This window comes from Coffea eugenioides, chromosome 4 (genome assembly GCF_003713205.1).
Source record: "Coffea eugenioides isolate CCC68of chromosome 4, Ceug_1.0, whole genome shotgun sequence".
NCBI classification, from domain to species: domain Eukaryota; kingdom Viridiplantae; phylum Streptophyta; class Magnoliopsida; order Gentianales; family Rubiaceae; genus Coffea; species Coffea eugenioides.
In genome coordinates, this window is record NC_040038.1 from 40,588,068 (window position 1) to 40,611,181 (window position 23,114).

Here is a 23,114-nt window from a genome sequence, read left to right on the forward strand (position 1 = left end):
GATGGTCCGGTCCATTTGCAGTGATTTGCATGTTTCCTTATGGAGCAGTGGAAATAAAAGGAGAAACTGGTGCTCCATTCAAAGTAAATGGCCAAAAATTGAAGCCCTATTTGGCCGGAGAAAAAGTTCCTAAAGGAGTAATTTACTCCTTAGGAAATGCAATGGAGAATTAAAGAAGTTATAGGAGAGTCGAGCCAACGACTATAAACAAAAGCGCTTGTTGGGAGGCAACCCAATAATAATAGTGTATTTATGTGTTTTTATGTGTTTCTTACATTTTGGTGTAATTTAATTGACTAATTAGATGTATTTCACTTGTTTGTAGGAGGTACGAGAGTTTTATCATCCATCTTGGAGGTGCACTTGAAGAACATGTGTAAAAAGGGAGTTTTTCTTACCAAATTGTGTTTTAAGTGCTTAAAATTTCCTTGCATATACATACATTGTGCATTTCAAGTATATTTAAGTGAGTTTTGGTGATATCACGGTTATAAAGGCTCATGGACTCATTTGATATGTATTTAATGTCCAAAAATGCCATTTGAGTGTAAAAGTGCAAAAATAATCAAAGAACCTCATCCCTCGATTTTCAATGCAAATGTGTTTGTTGTGTTTTGAAAGGTTGGATATTGTGTTTATGGTATATTACATGTGCGTGGGAGGTTAGAATTGATAAAAAGTTTGTCCAATGTGTGATTTGGAATTGGCCGGAAAAGGGAGAAAAAGTTTAAAAAATTGCAGTTTCTGCAATTAGTGCAGAGAAATAATGATCCGAGCTCGGATCCGAAAAAGCCCAGACAGATCCGACCGCAGATCCATTGATACGCGCTCGGATCCATTCTAACCCAGATAGATCCGAGAGCTCGTCTGTGTTTCTGTTGGGACTGATCCGAGCCCTGTCGGATCTGAGGCCTTTCAGAAAAGATCCGACCTCGGATCGGTTCGCGGATATAATAGAAACGAGGCTTCGTTTCTGCACTTTTCAAAATTCTTCTTCCCTCTTCTCACCGAAACCCTACTCTCTTCCTCCAATCTTCCATTTCATCAAATAATCAATCAATTTTTTCACCATAAAAACACCTCCCAACCTTTGTTAATCATAAACCCTCAGTTTTCTCGAATCAAAAACATCAATTTGAGAGGTTTTGATCTTCAAAACTCAAAATAGGGCCGCACTGAATTTCATCAATTTGGGGCAGAATCTGGACTGTTGCTCTTTCATATTTGCATTACTATCATTCCCCATCATCAATCTACACATTTGAGGTAACAATTTGAAATTCTCTTTGAGATTTCATAACTTCTAATTTTGTATTTTTCTAGTTTTTGGGTATATTGTGATAAATAATTATTTGTTGGAATTCCTTGATACAATTATGCTACATTGTGCTTAAATAGATTATTACAACTATTTTCATGCTTATTTTTGAGAAAATTGTGGATTTGGTGATATTTTTGAGATTTCTTTCTCAATTTTTGGGTTTGAGCATTTTAGTGATTTAGACTTGTGAAGTTTGCTTTCATTGAATATATGAACTTGTTCCGAGAGGTAGAAATCACTGTCATATCAATTGAAAATGATATGCTATCATTAGAGCAATAACCCATTGGGTAAAAGAGTGTGTTCCCGATTAAGTTAAACACATTGAACCACTTTTACTTGAGATAATTAGTATTTTTTTGGATGAATTGGAACTCATGTGTATTTAAATTGAGTGTTATGAGTGTTATGAATTGGATTGGAGATATTCTCAAGTGTTTGAGTGTTCATTCTTGAACATTTCTATAATTCTCAAGTGTTTGGACTTACTGTGCACGATATGATTTTCTTATTGAGAATATAGTGTCTAAATGTTAAAGTTGAATTTAAGAATGTGTTAAGCAAAGTATGTGTTGATTGTTGGCAGGGAGTTTAGCCCTTTTTCAAGGGAAAACTCTACCGAAATTTTCTTAAATTCTCATTTAACATGTTTGAGCAAGATTATATTGTTTATAATGCATATTCATCTTGTTTGTTTACAGGCATCATGGCTCGCACAAGAAGGGCTAGGACTCCCACTTCTTCGTCATCGTCAAGTGAGGAACACACATCCTCTTTGCATGAGGAGTCACCTGAGGAAGAATCTCCTTCGCCGGAGCCGCCACCTCGCTCTCGCCGGAAGACAGCGTCTACTAGCCGTGACGAGCCACCTCCAGACTACGATATCACACGATTCACATCGCTTGAAAACCAACAGTGGTATGACGCCGGACTGGACAAGGAGATCATAATTGAGAAACACTTGGCACCGGAGATGGATGCGCACTACCACATTTCGACGGTATTCAAGAGACTCGGATGGGAGAACATCCTTCAATTGCCCAAGCACTACTATCCCAACCTGGTCCGGGAGTTCTATGCCAATGTAGAAAACAAACAGAGCCACAGTGGCAACCTCATCATCTCGTGGGTTCGAGGCAGAAGAGTGGCTCTCAATCGAGATACACTGAGACAATTCGTCAAACTCAAAGACGAAGGCGAAGATGTCAAATTGACCAAGGAATTCAAGGCTCGAGACCCTTGGCAAGTGAGAGAGGCCGTGGGACGTTTAAAGGGTCAGTACCGTGAGTGAGGAAGTTCGAAAAAACTCATGGTATATGCCGACTCCTTCGAGCATCGGTACCACCTGATCTTCTATCTTTTTGCCTTTAATGTGGTGCTGAAAAGGAGTGGCAAATGGGAGATCCGAAATAGCGATCTCTATTTTCTGGATAAGATGATACATGGAGTGGGTAGGCAGTTGATCGGTATTCCTCTACCCAGCATTGTCATCAGTTATATGCGGACCACAGCTCGCATGAGGGCCGGCGAGACTTGCTTCGGATTTTCTCGACTGCTATCCCTCGTTTTTGAGAAGCTCAAAATTCCTCTTGGAACCGAGAGAGCGGTGGTAACTAGGTCGGCTGAGGAGGTAAATGTTTCGATACTCAAATCCTTGGATATTTCTACGAATTTTGGAGCTGCTTTGGTCCGGGACACAGTAGAAGCATCGACTTCCACTCAGCCTCCGCCTCACACTGAACCACAAGCGGAAACTCAAGACACGGAGGCGCAGCAGACTCTTCCTCCTCCGGTTCCACGACCACCTCCTCAACCGCGCTCCAAGTGGCAAGAGCTTCTCAATGCTATTTGCTGTATGGAGACGCGAGTTGTCGAGCGCATTGACCAGACGGAGCGGATGATGACTGAGCGCCTCGACTGACATGATCGCAGTCTTCGTGCGATCGAGGATCATTTTCATATCCGACGGTCCCTTACTCCGACACCTCATCAGGAGGAGGGCCCTATTGGTACCTCACAGAGTCCTCATGGAGCCGAGGAGGCAGTAGACCCTCGTTCCGAGCAGTCATGACGCTACTTAGCAGATTGGATCTTTTATTTCTTTATTTTTCTTTTCTTTTGTTAAGACAAACTTTGTAGATTTTATTTTTCTTTTATTTGAATCATCTTGTGCTACTTATGGTGTTTGGTACCCTTGTTGTCTCATTTTGGACAGAAATTGGATGATCGTGATGATTAAGGGCTTCAAATTGCATCACCACCTATTTGAGGGAAGTTTCAGTTCTTTTACCTTCCTCTACAATGAGGACATTGTAGATTTTAAGTGTGGGGGAGGGATTACTTTATCTTATGGGTGATTGTGTCTTGAAATTCATGATTTTAGTTGTTTATGGCTTCAAAATGTTGGAATTATATCTGGAGATATTGTCATGAGGATAATTTTTGTGAAATTGAGGATGTTGGCAGGGAGTTTCACCCATTTTTATGGGAAAACTCTGTCAAAATTTTTCTAAAATATTTTTCAATATTTCATTGCAATTCTTCCAATTAAATGGCTAAAATGTTAAAATTTTAAGTGTCTAATTCTTCCTTTGGATAAAATGCTATGTGTATTTTGGAAAAGTTAGTTCTTATTTGGCTTGGAATGAGTTATTATGCAATTAGGATATTTACATTTTAGAAAGTATATTTGGTTAAATAAGAAAAATTATGCTTAGAATTTTGCAAGATTAATGATATTTCTCATTTTCACTTAATTTTATAAGTAAGTGATTGATATAGTCAAAGACAAGGTCAAATTCTTCCTTTAATTATACTTAGAGGGAAAAAGAAATTATACCTTTAAAAAAAGAAGAAGAAGAAGAGAATAATATTATTACTTTTCTACTCCAATGATTCACATACTGAGTAACCGGGGGTTGGCATTTACAAATGTCGACATTCGTGTAAAAAGGTATTGGAATTAAGAGTATGCTTAGCAATTTAAATAAGTGAAATGTTGAGTAACCGGAAATCTTCATCTAAAAGTGTTGATTTTCGCGTAAAAAGACGTTTTCACTATTTAAATAAGATGAAATGTGAATAAATCCCTTTAAATTGTTAAGTTTTAGGATGAGGAAGGCCATAAAATTGACTATGTGATTTACTTATTTGTGGAATTAGGATAGAATGAGAGAATTGATTTGAATTTGTTGAAATTAAGGCATAATTACTTTTATTTAATTGAATATTATAAGTATTTAGTGTAATCTGAGAAATGGCATAATGATTGGTTTCTAGGTTTTTGAGGAATTAAATTTGACAAAAGTACGTATATTGTTTTATCTATTGAACCTTTGAAGTAAGTTGTGTAAAATTGCTTGAAGACAAGCAATGATTCAAGTGTGGGGGAGTTTGATAAGTGAATATTTAACGTACATTTTGTACAAATTTGGCATGAATTTTTGATATGTTTTGAGAAGATTAAATCCATATTTGAACTCTTTTGGTGATAATTGCTTAAATATTGTTTAAAGGTTCAAAAATTGATAAATGAGTGGATTAATGCGTTAATTTTGTGAAATTGTGAAGGTAATTGATATATGAAATTCATGCACAAGCTGAAAGAAATGTAAGGGTCATCCAGAGAACAAAGTATACAAGAAATTGGGAGCAAAAATGTAGGAAAAGGGAAGAAGTGAAAAACTGGAAAATTGCTCTAAATGGATCCAAGCTCGGATCCGTGTGTACAAGATAGATCCGATCCCTCGTCTGTACTTTTGGCGGAGTGTATCCGAGGTCAGGAAGATCCGACCTCGGATCCATCATGGAAAGTCCTCGGATCCACAGATCCGAGCTCGGATCCATTTTCACTCCTCGGATCTGCCTCTCTCCTCAGCAAGTGGCACAACCGTTTTTCTTTACCTTTCTCACAACTTTTTCAGCTATTTTGAGGGACAGAAATCGGTGGCACATGCTTCTACAACAAAAGAGAGACCAAATGAGTGTAGACAAAAAGAAACATCATATCTTTAACTTCTTTTTACAAAATCTGAGTGAAGGAATTATGAAGGGAAAATAGTAGGCTTTCTACCACCTTTTAAGCAGAAACACAAGGGAGAAGGAAGAGAGGGAATATACGTAACTAGTTTTTCATCTTGTAACATTTTTTTCCTCTCTAGATAGGAGTTCTTGGAGAAGCATTGTTGGAGTTTTTTACTTGTAATCATATTGTGCAAGAGCATAGCAGGAATTGGAGCACTTCACCTTCAATTGGCTAAGCTTTCTTTTATCTTTCTTATATTTGTACTCTATGATGTTTTGCATTAATAAACTTGTGAGTTTGATTGTTAAATCATTCATGAGTAGCTAATTTTCTTTATCTAGGGAGTAGATGAAACTTATGGCTAAATAATATGAATTGAATGTGATTTACACTTGTTATATCTTGTATTAACTTGTCTACTTGTGTAACTGTGATTACTTGTTGTTGATTGATCACCAATAGCTTGTTTATAGTTGTTATTGTTCAATGAGAATTGGTAATAACAATGGAAACACATGAGTAGAGCTTGAGTTATATGTTCATTAAAATAGAGATACACTTAGGTGGATTATTTAGCATTTCATGAAATAAAACGGAGTAGTAGTAGTATTTCACCATGAAAATAGGGAAATCTATATTGCTCTAGGCCATTTCATCATGAAAATGAGACTTGGTAATTTTGAAAATGAATCTCTGGTTAAACAAGAATAATAGCAAGAAGTAAATCCATTCATTTGTGTTGTCAATAAGAATTGGTAATAACAATGGAAACACATGAGTAGAGCTTGAGTTGTATGTTCATGAAAATAGAGATACACTTAGGTGGATTATTTAGCATTTCATGAAATAAAACAGAGTAGTAGTAGTATTTCACCATGAAAATAGGGAAATCTATATTGCTTAGGCCATTTCATCATGAAAATGAGACTTGGAAATTTTGGAAATGAATCTCTGGTTAAACAAGAATAATAGCAAGAAGTAAATCCATTCATTTGTGTTGTTTATGCCATAAGTGGAATCTATATCCCTAGAATCTTCCTTAAGTGAAATTTCTCTATTTGCATTCAACATTTGTTGAACTAGATTTGTATATCAGATTTGTAGACTACAGCATACTTTCTCTGCTCAAATTAATTGTAAGTCTAAATAATAGAGAAAACAAGGGCTTAGTAATTGTTTAAATTGCTCCTCGTGGGATCGACCCGATACACATCTTGTACTACAATTGCGACCTGTATACTTGCAGTCCAACGGGTGTAAAATCGGAATTAAACTTGCGTTGATATAAAAATCCCGTCAATTATGTGATACATTGATAATAGTAAGTCTACATTTTTTCCTTCAATCAGGAGATGGGGTTAGAACTATAAATTGTAAGATTAATTTACATGCAATTCCATATGGTACATAGAGACGATTTCATTCAACGACTTGATTTTCCATAAATGGTTATTGAGAGACATATGATACATAGACGATTCGATCCAACGAATTAATATGACAAATCCATGTACTGACAAATCCATGCAGTACACTTGTGTATGCATGGTTAGTGATCGTATCAGTGTCACATTATGCGTAGACTATTTGATACAATGAATTAATATTAAAAATTCATTTAGCAAAATTATTGACGAGCGCAGGATATGCATATAAAAATTAGCTCAATTTATTGTCAAGTTTTACATTTATAAATTTCTAAATACCACAAACGCGATTTTCTGCAAATATACAAGTCAAGATTGAGTATAGAAAATTAAGCGTCGAACCTATAAGGAAGAATGGACAACTACTGGTACTATTAAGGTTCTCTATTATTTAGACGATCAATAAATTGAAGGAAATAAAACTAAGTTAAAATGTGCAAGAAAATAGCAAATGAAAACTCCTTAGGTTATGGTATCCCAAACTACTCACACAAGTGCAATTTTTAGATCATTGAGTACCACTATCTTGGTTAGTTATGGCATAATTTCTTTATGTATGTGAAATCTACTCTTCTAGTGAATTAACTATACTTATGATTAATTCATACCTACTCTCGTGGTTATAAACTTAGTAACAAGTTCATTACCTTTATGAAATTACATGAAATAAATTACTAAATCTACAAAGGTGCACCTCTACTTTAGTGAGTGTATTTCCTAGGTTTAGCATTTTTTGAACTAGTGTTAAATCCCAATTTTTAATACTAACTTAACTCCTTAAAATTATCACAATTAATGGTCAGTTAATCATGATTAGATGAGCAAAAATGTTAAATAGTTTGCTCAAAATAAGAGTATCAAATAGCCAAGAAATCAACACAATACAATGATAGAAAGTTCAACCAAAACCCAAGGTATAAACTTTAGAAACACATAATAAACATAAAATCCAAACTTGTATATTAACTAAATTTAGAATCAATTATAAAAGATAAAGAGTTGGGAAGATAGAGTAACTCTTGTCACATGAGCCCTCTCTTTGCCTTCTTCATCCCCCAATTTCATTTTCATCTACCTAACACATAAGAAAGAATGAACTAGTTAAAACTAAATTATCCTACACCACCGAAACTTAGAGAGCTAAGAAACTATATTTTTGTGGTGTTCCTTGCCTCTCTCCAAGCTCTTTAAAATGAAATATACAAGATCCTATTTAGCAAAAAATCTTTCCTCTTTGTGTCTTCCTTCAAGTGTGAACATTGGATCTAAATGTCAACAATTTTGGCTCAAAACTAAAGTTCATCATTTTGGAAGAAATAAAGTCAAGATTTGTTGTTAGAATCTTCTTATAACTACAAATTTTCTACAAATTGTCTCTCAAAATTTGTGAAAATATAGAGGTGAAAACAAGTTGCGCAAGTAGTAGCCGTCATTGTTGACCAGAATCCCTTTAGGCAATCCCTCCAGAATCCAGCCGGATTCCTTGGGGGGATTCCTCCCCTGTTTTGATTCAAATTTTGATTATTCTCCTTGTCATGAATCCCTCCAAAAACTTGTTGGATCATTTGGAGGGATTCTAGTCGACTTTCATTTTCGATACATTTCTTCGTTTTCTTCTTTTAACGACTTGAACCATCTTTGAAACTCACCATTCTTGTGACCTTTAGGACTTCAATCATCATAATGTAAACTTATTTCTTGTCCAAAATAAAGTCCATTTCTAACTCCTACAAAAAAATCCAAAATATATACGTAAAAAGGACATATTTCTTGTGAGGACTCGAAAATTCCTTTAGAATTTTCTCCTATTTTTTTTTCAAAAAGTTAATTTATATATCCTTCTATGTTTCTTTACTTGATTATTTAACTATTTACTAGCCCTAAATTTCATGGTGATTTCATTAGTTGAGCCAAGAGTTTTACTTTAACTTTTCAAGTTAGAGTAAGTTAGGGTTTTGGTGTATTTTGGTAGTGTGATTAGTTGGTGAGGTGTGTGTACTAAATTTGGTGGATAAGAGTGAGAGTTAGGTAAGAGGAAGTGTGTGATTAGAAGTGTTAATAATAAGTTAGTGAATCATAAGTTAAAAAAAAGTATAAGGGAGCTATTCCAATTCGAACTAGTGGGATGTGTGGTATAAATTGTGAGGAAATGAGGGAGTTTTGTACAAAGGGGACTTTGTAAAAAGGAGTATTAGGAAATATTGAGAAAAGAAAGATATTTTGGTAGAAATATTGGTGATCTTGCCATTTGTCAAAAATCCATCCAAGGTCTTGACCAAGACTACTCTTAGTCTTCATCTTGTAAAAAAATTGAACCAAAAACACTTCACTTCTTGCTAAGCTTGGCCGAGAAAGAGAGGAGAGAAAAAGGAAAAAACTCCTTCAAGTTTCATCTTGATTTCTAGCAAGATTTTGTGGGAAAATTAGCCTCAAACCCTAAGTCCATCCATAGAAGGTTGCAACAAGGAAGGAAGGAGCTTGGTGTGGTGTGACTTTGGAGAAGAAAGTTGTGATTTGATACTTTCCTTAGGAATTGAAGGTATTCTTGGCAAGAAACTACTTTTTCCCTTTAATCTTACATTTAAGTGGATATATTACTTGAATATGGAAGTTTTACGAAAGATTTCATGGGTTGTGAAGTTGGTGAAACTTTTCTAGTTTTGATTCATATTTTCCAGCCATGAGATGATTATATCTAGCTTTGCTATAGACTTGAGGGAGATGATATGAAGATTTCTAGTTTTAATATGACTTTTAGCTTCCAAATAAGGATTTTCCAGCTTTAGTTCCATATTCCAGCTTTGGTTGAGAATTTTCAGCCTTGCTATGAAACTTTAGTCTTGCCATGAAGATTTTCCAACCTGAACATGTTTGAGTCGGCAGCAAATCCGGCCGTATATCCGGCCAGATATTGGCCGGATACATGGCCGAATTGATAGGGGAAGATGAAAGGATTTCTTTCGTTCACTGCCTCGAATCCGACTGGCAATCTGGCCAAATGTTAGGCAGATTCTGACATGGCTTTCGTTTCATTCGTTTTCCGTTGGAGTTGTTAAACACTTTTGAACCTGGTTTTATGATTGGATGGGGAAATTCTTGGTTACTCATGTCCTTGAGTCTAAATGTTTTCTTTTCACTCGAAAATCATATTTACACTTTGTACTAGTAATTACTCGGATTTTCTTTGGGTTCACCTAAACTTTGGATGGTTGAACCATAATATTTTTTTCTTGGTTATTCTTAGGATTTTTCGGTGATCAAGGGCATAATCCGGACGGAAACTTTTGACGTTATTTTGCTTAAACTGTTGGGTGTTCTTTGTATGTTGTACTATGTGGATTGTTGTGAATGTTTGCTTGAATGTTAAATGTTTTCAATGATTATTAAATGAATTCTTGATAGACGAGTGTGTATTTTATCACACTCGACCTAAGTTAACGTGAAATTTTCAATGATTAAATGATTGAATGCTACTTGTGCATGAATGTAAGCCTTTTGGCTGAACTGGACCCTTACCCTTCATTGCCAGCCGACTCGAGCCAGAAGCTGATTTGATCGAGCGGCTGGTGACCCTGGGACAGTGTTTTGGTATACTCGAGTATGACCACAAAGGTTGGTAGAGAACTGGCCAGTGAATTGGCTAGTGGCGAGAAATGAAATCAATGAATGAATGTCAAGAACACTGGAGAAGTTTTCACTTGCAAATATTTTTCTAATAATTGGAGGGATAAGGAAAATGGTTGGCGAATGAATGAACGAATGGTTCCACATGAGCATGTATCCTTTTAATGAGTGTGTTCTCATTGCTTGTATATTGTGAATGTTTTCTTGATTAATTGTTCTTCAATGAATAATGTCCTTGTTTAAATTGCTTGATTACTTGTATGGAAATCTCACTGGACTTTTAGCTCATTCCTTTAGTTTTTGTTTTCTTTACAAGGGATACGAGCAATGGCGTGAGACTGGTACAGGCTAGCATAGTATAGTTTTTGAATTTTTGCGATTGTACTCGCATTAGTGCTCGGTTAGGGTTGAATATATCTAGAATTCATAACTTTTGTTATATTTGGGATTATATGAATGTTTGAAATAAAAATTAATGTAAGTATACGTTCCAAGTTTGGGAACTGTTATTTCACTTATTCTTCAGGTTATACTTTATTTTATTTGAAGAGAGTGAACGAGTCCTGGCAAGAGTTGGGCAAGCGGTCCTCTAAAATCCTGGGGTACGCCCTAGGGAGAGGTGGGGTTGTCACAGGTGGTATCAGAGCCATTTTGCGTGGTCTCTGCGCAGGGTGAGCTTGAGTTGGTGTTATGGGAATGAGTAAAAACTTAAGTACTCTTCTAGAGTGTAAGCTATGAATCATGAATGTGATAGGTATAAACCCTTTATCTTGATACTTGGGAAAAATTAGATATGTATGTCGGATAGGAATCTCAAATATGGTGATTTACTCTTGGGACCGGCCGGCTCGAATTGTGAATTATCTTATTTCGGATTCTTGTACCCGAGTACTCAAGAGTTAACCGAGTATGAGACAATATCGGCTAGAGAGAAGTAGAATCAGCTGGTTTAGTGATGACCTAAGCTAGAGACGTAAGAACTTAAGGTTGTAGGAAGTAAGTTAGGGTGGTTGGGAAGGCATGTCGTATTTTTCTTCTTATTTTGCCACTGCATGTATTTTGCTCGTGACATGTCAATGGTCACATGTATAGTACTTGTTGCACTTAATTTTGTTCAGCTTGATATGTATCTTTGTGAACTTGGTGTATTATAGATATGCTAAGCATGTTTCTTTATTCTTGGTTTTATGGTTTAAAATTGTCTTTATCTTGCCGCTTTAGCCAATTTATTTTGTTTACGTACTATATCACCTTTTGAAAAAAAAAAGAGAGAAAAGGGTATGGAAGGGAGACGTAGTCGCAGACGTGGAGCTAGTCGTGGCCGTGGGGTTAGACAATTACAAGAACCAAGGAATGAAAGAGAAACAGCAGCCGAGTAAGATTGTGGACTGAGCGTTGAAGCAGGGGACCAAGTGGCGACAGTGATACAACAAATGACCAATATTTTAGCGCGATTGGTAGAACAACAAGACCAAACTCCAGTGAATCAACCTCGGAACCCTGAAATAGGAGAGGATAGGGCCCTAGAGCGGTTTCAAAAGTTTGTTCCTCCTAAATTCCTTGGAAGGCTTGATCCAGAGACAGCTAAGCAGTGGTTAGAAGTGATGATTAATATCTTTGTAGCTTTGAACTACACGGAGCAAAAACAGGTGAATTTTGCTATATTTCAATTCGAAAGACCAGTCCGGGCATGGTGGAATGTTATTAGGGCAAAGTGGGAGAGAGAACAGACTGCATGGACGTGGGTAAACTTTATAAGGGAGTTTAATGAGAAATACCTCCTACCTTTGGTCCAAGAAAAGTAAGAGGATGAGTTTATTAGGTTGCGTCAGAGAATCTAGAGTGTGGCTGAATATGAAACGCAATTCACTAAACTGTATAAATTTGCTTCTGAATTGGTGGTTACGGAGCAAAGGAGAGTGAGACGGTTTATACAAGGATTGAATTTGGAGATCCAGGAAGCTTTAGCAGTGGTTCAAGTTAATATTTTTACGGAATCTCTTGAGAAAGGTTAAAGAATTGAGAATGCGAAGGCACAGGTAAAAACTTTTCAAGCACGAAAAAGGAGTGCATCTAATAGTACATATTAGGAGTCTAGAGAAAAGATAATGCCTTTCAAAGTGCAAAAAATGAACCATTCACCTTACCCACCATGGACACTAGGAGTACTAGATGAAGGGTCTACAAAAAAAAGTTAAATAGGATAGGAGAAAATTTCTCGAGAAGGCCAAAAAGTGGCTTCTTGCTTAGCCTGTGAATATTGTAAGAAGACAAATCACACTGATGATGATTGTTGGAGGAAGGGGCGAAAGTGTTTGATTTGTGGGAGTAGCGACTATCAAATTAGCAACTGCCCAAAGATTTCACTAACCTAATTTCAACAAGTTAAAATTAATCTCTTACCCTAATCTAATTTGACAGCAAGCAAATCACATAGTCAATTTATAACTATCCTCCTCCTATAATTATCTTTTTCTCAAATTTCACAACTAAGAGGGACTTATTCATACTAATTTTTACTCAAATAGTGAAATGTCTTTTGACGCAAAAATCGATACTTTTAGGTGAAAACTCCCGACTATTCAATACTTCACTTATTCAAGTTGCTATGCATACTCTTAATTCAAGTACCTTTTTTATGCGAATGTTGACATTTGTAAATACTAACTCTCGGTTACTCAATACAAGAATCATTGGAGTAAAATAAAAACTCTTATGCTCTTTTTTTTTTTCATTTTTTAAGGCAAAAAACGATAAAAAGGCATTCCCTCTTAGCAAATACAGAAGAATAATCAAAGGAAGAGTATAGTTTTTATTGACTATATCAATCACTTATAAAATTAAGCAAAGAGAAGAAATCTCATTGAACATGCAAAGTTATAAGCATAATTCTCCCTACTTTACAAGATATTCTTTTTAAAATGCAAAATTCTAATTGCATAATAACCATTTCTACATATAGAGTTTCAACAAATGAAAGAAGCACAATGCTTAAGGTTGGAACAAATTGGTCTTTTTTAAACAAAATTGCAAAATTGCGAAAATTTTGAGGCCATAGTGAAATTTTGGAAAAGATGCTGAAAAATTTTGACAGAATTTTTCCTTATAACTAGACGAAACTCCCTGCCAACAAACCCAATTTCAAGAAATTTTGACATATGACAATATTTTCAAGCACAATTTTAACATTTCTAATGCATTTAAATCCACAAAATATCATCACATGGCATAAAATAGCAAGTCATCTATTCCCCTCCCCTGTTCTTAAATATTATATATAATATATATATATTTTATATATTTATTTTTTTAAAGTGGGTGGCGGGCGGGGTACACTCCCCCCCCCCCGCCCCGTTTCTAAGCGGAGGGAAAAAATCCCCTAGCCCCCCAACCCCCTCACCCGCCCCCATTGCCATCCCTAGCCACTTAGCCTCAGCAAAGTAGGCACGAATCAGCATCTTCATCTGCAAATTAGTAGAAGGCAACTAAATCGGCTATTTCAATTACAAGAAAGACAAACTATTACATGATTGTTGAATTAGGACAATAAATTCTATATTTGGTGCTGATCTCTTTCCAATATCTCTTCTATTTTTTTGATTATGTGTAATTCACATGAAATACTATTACGAATTTCTATTCTACTCTCTATTTTCTCATCGTGTAATTTCACATGCAATATTATTGTTTGCATGATAGGTGGAAGAGGTATTAATTGACACAGAAATAAAAAGTTAATGAGCATTGACATAGGAAGTCATAGAGAGGATCGTGAGCCATTATTGTTCTATGAAGAAATGTAGAATTCAAAAAATTCCACCAAAAAGTTGTAGGAGATATAATTCATAAAATTAATGTTTATGGAAAAGCAATTTACACACATACAAGTATGTGTGGAAGAAAAGGAATAATACTAACAATGATATAAACTAGAATAATACGACTCCCTAATTATAAACTAGACTATACCATAAGAAATTTTCTAATAAAATACTAATTTTAAAAAAATAAAACTACCCTAAGTTGACTCCAATAGAATTATTAAAACTCTAACTTAACTTAAACACTATTAAATAATGATGTGAAAAATTTCTACCGTTGAATCTTGATTTAATATGCCAACAAGAAAGGTGTTTTATATATAACAAAAAATTGAGCATGTTCTTACTGCTTCCTTCGCATAATATGATTGATATGATCTTCCTGTTTTGACCATAGCTTGCTCAATTTCTTCAAACACATCTAAGAGTGTTTGGTAACAAATCTTCATGTAATCTGGGAGTTGTTTTATGCAGCCAACATCCCATCTGCAGAAGTTGTAAGACATCAATTAAAACAAATTCCACTGGAAAAGTATTATATCAAAGTCAAGTTTAATATTTGAACAAATCAAACCTTTCGATCGCTTCTGTGAAGATTTCAAGTTCTTTGTAAGTCCCGTAAACATCATAGACATCATCAATTACGGATGCCATTGCGATAACTTTTGACAGAATCTTTCTGGGAAGACCATATTGAGGCTCAAAATAGACTCCCACAATCCATAAGTAGTCCACAACAATTCGATCTCTAGCAAATGGAAGTTTTCGGGCAAAGTCTAATTCTTTCCACCACCTGAATTACGCTAGCTTGCATTAATTGATTACTGATTTAAATAATCTGAAGAACAGAAATAAGTTTCACTATTGGTTTATTTTTAGAGAGAATTGTTTTCAAGAAACTTACAGGGATATTTCATGTAGCTCCTCCTTGTGCAGAGATTGTAGCATGTTAAAATCCAGCTTAGCCAGCTTTAGTAAAGTTGTCTTATGTGAATGATCTTTTTCATAAACAGATATGTAATTCCTGGCCTCTAATCTTGGTAAACCCCTCCAATTAGGCTGCATTAGTGCGTGACTTACTAGCTCATCAAGTGGACTGTTTAACTTGTTAGGTAATGACTGAAGATGATTACTACTAAAAGCCAAAGCAGAATCTAAAATGGTGTTGTCTCGAAATCTGAGACAAGAATGCCTGGCACATCATTAACCAAATCTTCTCTAAATTTACCTTCATCATCCAGGAATTTCTTGAATATGTCTGCATAGTGGAAAAACGGTAAAAGGACGTATGTTTTGATAACAAAAAATGACATGAAAATGTTTCTTTTTCATGCCTTTTGTGATAACATGGAAATGTTTCTCTTTCATGCCTTTTGTTATAAAGGACGGGGAAAGAAAGTCAACAATTGAGGATTTTATGATTTAATGTTAATGGTATAAACCATTTTACTCTTTGGCTCTTACCTGATGAAACTCTGAACCCTTCTTGTCTTAGAATGCGGAAATAGAGAGCAGCAGTATAAATGTGGTCAATGTCCTCCCAGTTCTGATGTTTCTCATGCATTTTGCGTAAAGCCTGACCGATCTCCTCTTGAAAATGATATTCTACACCTAGTCGTTGAATCACATCGATCAATTGCAGCTGTTGTGAAGGATTTTTTGCAGTTGCATGAAGCTCCGTCCTGACTTCTTCCTTCAGTTGTTCAAGTTGCCATTTCTTAGAAGCCCATGTTGCCTGTAGATCACAAATATATATCCTCGATGAAGCTAAATCATGTACCTATTTGCTTATCTCGAGAATAAAAATTATAATTCGATGGTGATGATAGAAGAGCCGCTTAAAACATGCAAGAACATTAATTTCTCAGAAGCTTTGTATATTTGATAAATCTCCAACTTTGCTTTCCTTGACTAGGGTTTTTGTATTTTTGAATTGCTAGGTTGCTTGGTGTGATGCTGTTGCAAATTGCATATTTATAGGTAGACCCCATTATCAAATCAGGAATATCTATCGTCACACGTTTCCTTGGTATTGGGATGCGCGCACACGTATTTTTTTTCCTATTTGAGGAGGTTGTTTGAGGAGTAGAAATGAATAACTCATTACTCTCGTGGGTCTATGCTAAAGAAAGGCAGCCATGCACAGCCACAAATGACAAAACAAATTGAAGTAGGAACCTTGCGCTTTCGCAAATTGATGGCATCAGATGATTATGTTATAGATTAACATTAGTAAGTGGACTGATTCTATTGGTAAATGGGAGCTGATCTGACAATTTGGATGCTATCATAGACGGTTTGATCTAATGAATTGATATGACAAATTCATGGAGCACAAATTTTTGTGTATATTTAATTGCCTGTATGACTCAAAAATGATGCGGTCAATTCTGCGATATTGAGGTTTAGTTTGTGGAGGATCAATTTATTTCGAGGGAGGCGAATAATTTGGGGTGTTATGGGGAGCTTTGCCCATTTTGATGTCAGTGGGTGCGCTAAAAGATGTATATTCAGGCATCCTAAAATTAATCTCGATCACGACTTCGTTTCTTTCTCCTTTCTCCTTTAACAAAAAAAAACAATGCAAGGTCGAAATTTCTAGCAAGCGTCGTCACGTGATTCCATCCCGATGAGAATAGAAAAATATCAATTAATTGTTCTAAATATGCTTCAAATTGGAAACATTGAGAGCCAGATTTATTTTAGCCCAAACTTTGGTGACAAGAATATCTCCTGTGCCAAATTTCTTGGATCAAAACTACATTTTTCCCTTTTTGCTTGATTAAAGGATCATATTTCAGATTTTTATATTGTTAAACAACGTGAATGCAACTGAAAATTGCAATATCTTTTCATGACAAATTAAGGACGTAAGATTTATTAAATAATTAGATATAAAAAAAATAAGAGAATGTTAATAAGTTTGGTTACGGTACTTGCAAATAATACATTACTGGACAAATTTAAAAAGGTGCAAATTACACTTTATCTCCCTATAGTTTAGCACTATTTTGTATAATTTACTTGTGATTTGAAAAATTATACATAATTAAGCCTCTTGTGATTTAGATTAAAGTATCAAAGTAATCGAATTTGCATTCCATAGCATAGTCAACTAAAATGTTAAAAGTACACTAATATAAAGTTGAAAATTATTTATTAACTATAGAGGAGTTATGTATATATTTTAAAAATCATAAGGGATTATATGATAAAACACTAAATCACAAGGGGAATATACGGTAAAGCACAAAATCATAACGGGTTAAGTGTCATGCATAATATATTTATAGATTTTGGGCACTTCATTCATTCTACTTTCTAAACAAGGGCAATCTCAATGTTTCTATAGATTTTGTTACAGATGATCATTTTCGTCTCATTGACACTTTAATTCAAATCAAAAGGAGATTATGTATAACTTTTGAAACGATAAGGAAATTATGTGAAAAAATGCAAAATTACAAGGAGGTAAAATGTAATTTACCCTTCAAAAATTACAAGACTTTGAACTAACTTCTCTAACTCTTAAGGACTCAATATTGATGGTTAAATACTAGATCAAAATCTCATTAGCTAGTTTTAATGAGGATTCAATGCTTTATTTGCTTAAAAGCTTTTTTTTTTTCCGGTTAAATTCATTGGGGAAAAGTTCCAAGGAGTACTGTAGTATATTGACGGATTTTTTTGGCCCACTACAGTAGGTTTTTGGTTCTTTGTTGCCTAAGCAAATTGTATAATGAAAGCAAAGCGAATGCCTGCTAAACGGTTGCATGGGTTGTACGATTCGACTCTTAAAATCTATATCTATATGTATTGCGGGGGAAGTTTTAATGAACGCCTCCTGGATGGCTTCCAAATCTTCCATACTTTTTTTTTTTAATTTTTTAATTTTTCATTTATTTTAATACAAATTCAATTAAAAGGTTTGAAATAATGTAATTTACAACTAATCCTATGACAATTCAAATTTAAAATTTAAAACTTTCTTTCGCACTTAAAATGATTGCTTAATAAATTATTTATAGTTTGTTTTCAAACTTTAACCCCTTTTTCCTTCCATAAGCAAAGAAAATAATTTTGGATAATTTGATTAGTTCATGTTAAAATCATTCACCCCATTACAACTTTATCACTTTAGCCCATTTTATTCCATGATTAATAAGATTGATTTGTCAAATCTGAGAAATAATGTGATTAGTCTCATTTTTTAATCATTTATATAGTAACATTTTTAACACTGTCCTTTCAGATATATACATAGATTTGTCAAACATTCACATAACATATCCAATTATAGCCATTCTTTAACCATTTTATCTTCTGCAACTAAATTAATTTCTTTGAGCTTTAAACTTATCCTATTAGATGATGATTCCAACCAATGAAATAAACATTCTAACATACAATGTCACCTAGATAATTTTTTATATGCACAAAACTTCATCTGGATAATTTCACATATAACGCGTACATCAAAAAGTGCACCTAAAACAAAATTGAATTTTAAATTAATAAAAGGGGCATTTAGATGATTGTTTTTTGGAGTGTTTATCAAAAATTTTAAAACAAATATTTGTTTAAACAATTATCTTGGGTGATCATCACAAAAAATAGTACTATTTCACCAAAGTTATGCCCAATTATTTTTCCTTCATGACTATAATTCTAAATCTTTATTTGAAAAAAAAAACTTGAAAAGTGAGGTAATGAATCTTAAATGATAAAAGGAATAGAAAGATTGGAGTATAGGACCGAAAAGGGTAAAAATAAGGTAATGAATCCTAAATAATAAAAAGAGTATAAAGATATGAGTATAAGATTGGGAAGGGTAAAGTCAAGGAAGCTAAAGTTGTGGATTGGGAAGAAACTATCAAAATAGATGATTTATGTGGGTTAAATGGATATAATTTTATATGATTTTAGTTATCTTACCCATTTACAATCCACTGCAAACTTTTATTAATTTTTTCTCCATACTCTTTGAGCAACAAAATAATATATCACTGTAATCAACAAAAATAAGAACACATTGCATTAATAAATAAATTTTTACCTAAAAAATTACACAAAAGAACCCATAGTGGTGATCATAAGAAGTTTTAATTTTGTCACTCTACAAGAATCTCAAAATAATTAAGGGATGAGTGCAAGAAATCAATTTATACTTAATGAGTTAATTAAAACTTTGAAAGAAGGGAGGGAGGAAGTAGGATAAAATTTAACAAAAATTAAAGAACAGGAAAAGAATGTTAAATATGGCTTTGCAAAAAGTAGAATATAATTATTGAATTTGTTACTAATGAATTTTAATCTAAGTCTAATTTAATTAGGTCTAAATAGGCAGTCCCAATCTATCCATTTAATAGCCATTAATTAATGAGTTTAATTGGGTTACTCATTTAAAGTTAATAAAATTGCATACCTATACTTATTTGTTGAAGAGCAAGTTGAAAAATTGGTCATTATTTACAACTATATATAGAAAGTAACAGGATATAAGATAAATAAGGTGCGAAATTGGATAAAAGATTACATAATTTGATAGAAGCAAGATAGAGTGAAGGAAAGGTTGAGTTTGTAGAAGAGAGAAGTGTTGGAGGGATATGGAAAGTTGAATTAAAAAGGTGAGGAAGAGAGTAATGAAAAGTAGGAAAAAGTTAACGAGAAGTAACACAGAAAAAGGGAACATGGCAGGGAGGGGTAACATTTTATACTTGGTGTGTTTTTAGTATTTCTTTAGATATTTTTGTGATCTTTGTTCGTATTTTTTAATATACGGTAAGGTTTTAGATAAGGTACATAAATACAATATAAATTAGATACTAAAATAGTACTTTTTAAAAAAAATTTTAACCTTTTTTCATGTAACTAATATAAATAATTCATTTATTATTATTATTATATTAAACATTAATCCGTGCATTGCACGGGTCGCAGTACTAGTTCTCTTCTATTTCAGATTTCGTCTGTATACTGTACATCGCCAATACAAGCGTTCTCGAATTATTTCATTCCATGGAATAGTAATTAAATTGGCTCTTAAAACATTCCAATGGCTTTTAGCACAAACTTGATTAGTAAATTCATTGTCACAGGAGTCACTTACTAAAAATATTTAGGCATTCTGAATTCAAATAAAATTGATTATCAGGCAAGTAGTGTTTTAACTTGTAATTGGTTTCTATCTTGGATTACAACAAAACCTTATTGTAGAAAGTTATTCCAAAGAATCTAAAACTTTTAAACAAGCGCGTTACATATCTATCATTAATTAGATTTGGCTAAGTCTCAATACCATCCAGATTTGAGTATGGTGATGGAAGACTTGTCCAAAATGTTGGTTGAGAACTCTTTTTCTGTTTGGTATACGCCCTTTTAGCATTAGGCAGGAAAACTCATTTTTCCACACCCCAAACTCTTTACTGAAAACTCATTTTTCCCCATTTCCAATTCTAAATGTTTCCAATTCGAAATGATTAAGTATTACTTGCTTATACTCGATTGATTATTTAAGGTGAATATAGATTTTGATTATTAATAATCAGTTTTTGAGATGTTCTCATTTGCTTTTGTATGCAGATTATAGATTTTTTAATAATAAAAAAAGGTAAAATCTATAATCACCCAAATTTTTGTTGATTCTGATTATTCTCTATAATCGGATTTTACCAAATTTAAAGCAAACGAGAAGGCCTACGTGTGGAGATATCTTAACTACCCATCGAAATTTAAGATCTTTAACATTAGATGACACCAGTCATAAACCTGTCGGGCGTCGAATAATTCCAAGGGAGGCATTTGTTAATTTATGCATACAACAAAAATTACATAGAAGATCACCAAATTTTCAAATGACGATTATAGTGTAAAACATTGTAAATATCAACATAGTAAATTTTTGAATGAGCTCATGAATAAATAATTTTGCAAACGGAAAGATTGATATTACCCTTCTTGTGGCCTAAATTGTATTCACCATGCAAAATTATTATGAATTGTAAATTCTCTAAGACAATGTAAAGAATAATTTTCGTACCGCAATCAATAGTTTAAAAGGGAAGGAAATTAGTGAGGCATTGGGTTTAAGCCTCAAGAATTTTTTTAAAATTTTTTAATAAAAATAAAAACAAATATATCTTCTTTTAAAGGGAAACCCCAAATCTTACAAAAAAAAAAAAAAGGGTGAACGGCACACTTCAAATCATCAGTCTAATATCTTAGTCCAAATTCTCTGTTTAATTCAAAACTACATCATTGTTTTTATAAAATTGAAAAGTGATCACCTTGTTTTTCATCTTTCCGAGCATCTCCCAGTCCTCTTTCAAGTTGTACTCTTTTAACGAGTTGAACTCTTTTTAGGATTATTAACTTTTTTTTTAATGCTCTTCTATCCTACTCTACACCTTTTTCACCCTCAATTATTAGATACAGGATTCGAACATTACCTTAAGATAACAAAAAAAAAAAACGAGGAAGAAATCATCTATTTGTCTACTGCATTGGTGATGAAAAAATTTCTAATGCTTGCTTCTTCGTTAAGCCTTATTGCTTCATATAGCAGTCCATCGCCGAAGCAATGTATGCCATTTCTTGTTGAAACTGCACGTATTCAAATATTCGTAGACTTGGCATTGTACTAAAAAGGACTCCGTGGATTTCTAGGTAATTAGAACTTTTCTCTTTCTTTTTTAGTTTAAGAGAGATATTAAAACTTACAATAAAAAAAAGGGAAAGGGACATTTTTACGAGTTGAAAAACCCCTAAAGTAATAGTAATGGCGTTTGGTAGTGTTTTATGCTGTATAAAATCCCTCATATATATCTACCTTGTATATAAGAAAAGAGCCAGACTTAGTGCTTTCATTTCCTCTTGCCACGTGGCTACTTAATTATCTGACAAGTGGCAAGGAAAACCGAAGCCTTCTATTTCTTTTCCTTCTTTTGCCACTTTTGCCATTGCACCGTTTTTCCCTCAAATTGCATTGAAGCCTTTTCCTGCTCTCTGTACCACGCGCCTATTCTGAACAAAATTCAGCACACCTATTCTGAGCAAGTACAATCCCAACCGGCTATGCTACCAAACCCAGCAGCTCAACACCCCTTTCAAGCCTTCTATTCCTTTTCCTTCTTTTGCCATTGCTACCTTTTCCTCCCTTTCCTCTACCACACGGCTATTCTGACCACAAATTCGGCGCATCTATCCTGACTCCTGAGTAAGCCCAATTCCAGCCGCCTGTGCTACCAAACCCAGCAGGTCAACAACCCTCTTCAGACATGTAAAAAAGTTTGGATTTTCCATGATTTGGGCAATGGGTTTTGTGACTTCCTTCTTTAAGCCAGCAGGTCAGCTGCTACTCCTGCAGGCGCTTGATTTGCTGATCATTCACATGGTCTTTGTACTTCAGAGCAGAAGAATTGGGCGCAGGTTAACTACTTTGCTTACACTAGCCGTTTTTCCCTCTTTCTCTAATATCCAATTAACCTGTTTGTGTATCAATTTCGCCTCATGTTGCCGAATTGTTGGAGCCTCACGTGATAATTGTACTTCAAAGGAGTGAAATGGGGAACTTTTTGTTAGGTATGCCATTCTATTCTGATCAGCTTTGATATTCAATTTTCCGCCCAAATTATGCTTTCTATTCAACCTTCATCATCCGTATGATTATGATTAGAAATATCTGCTTGGATGTGATTTTTCCCTTATTCCAGTTATAATGAGAAATAGGTTTCCTATTCACTTAGCCTGTACCTTTTGCAGTGGCTTACGAAATCAAAAAAATGGGATGGACGTATTTATCAGTGCATCGTACTGCCTTCTCTGCTTTGTGAACTGCAACAAAAAGCCTCCGAGCCTTTACGCCTTGTTCTTTGGAGTCTCTCTGGTGAGAAAAAAAC

General features: G+C 34.3%; 1 protein-coding gene across 1 annotated transcript; it reads right to left on the bottom strand.

The window, feature by feature from the left end:
• Positions 1-13,505: 13,505 nt before the first annotated feature.
• Positions 13,506-22,416, bottom strand: LOC113769354 ((-)-germacrene D synthase-like). The gene is made up of 7 exons (XM_027313810.1): positions 22,303-22,416; positions 15,682-15,952; positions 15,122-15,371; positions 14,792-15,010; positions 14,565-14,703; positions 13,797-13,860; positions 13,506-13,519 (listed from the first exon to the last, which is right to left on the bottom strand). The coding sequence occupies exons 1-7, from the start codon at positions 22,414-22,416 to the stop codon at positions 13,506-13,508; spliced, it is 1,071 nt and encodes a 356-aa protein (XP_027169611.1).
• Positions 22,417-23,114: the final 698 nt, after the last annotated feature.

Bases quoted from the DNA above. Each gene is read 5' to 3' on its own strand.
- LOC113769354 (XM_027313810.1), bottom strand. From the start codon at position 22,416: ATGCGCCGAATTTGTGGTCAGAATAGCCGTGTGGTAGAGGAAAGGGAG. The intron at 14,704-14,791 runs GTTTGATTTGTT...CAACTTCTGCAG, and splicing joins TTCACAGAAGCGATCGAAAG to ATGGGATGTTGGCTGCATAA. The intron at 13,861-14,564 runs GTAAGAACATGC...ACTAATTTGCAG, and splicing joins CATATTATGCGAAGGAAGCA to ATGAAGATGCTGATTCGTGC.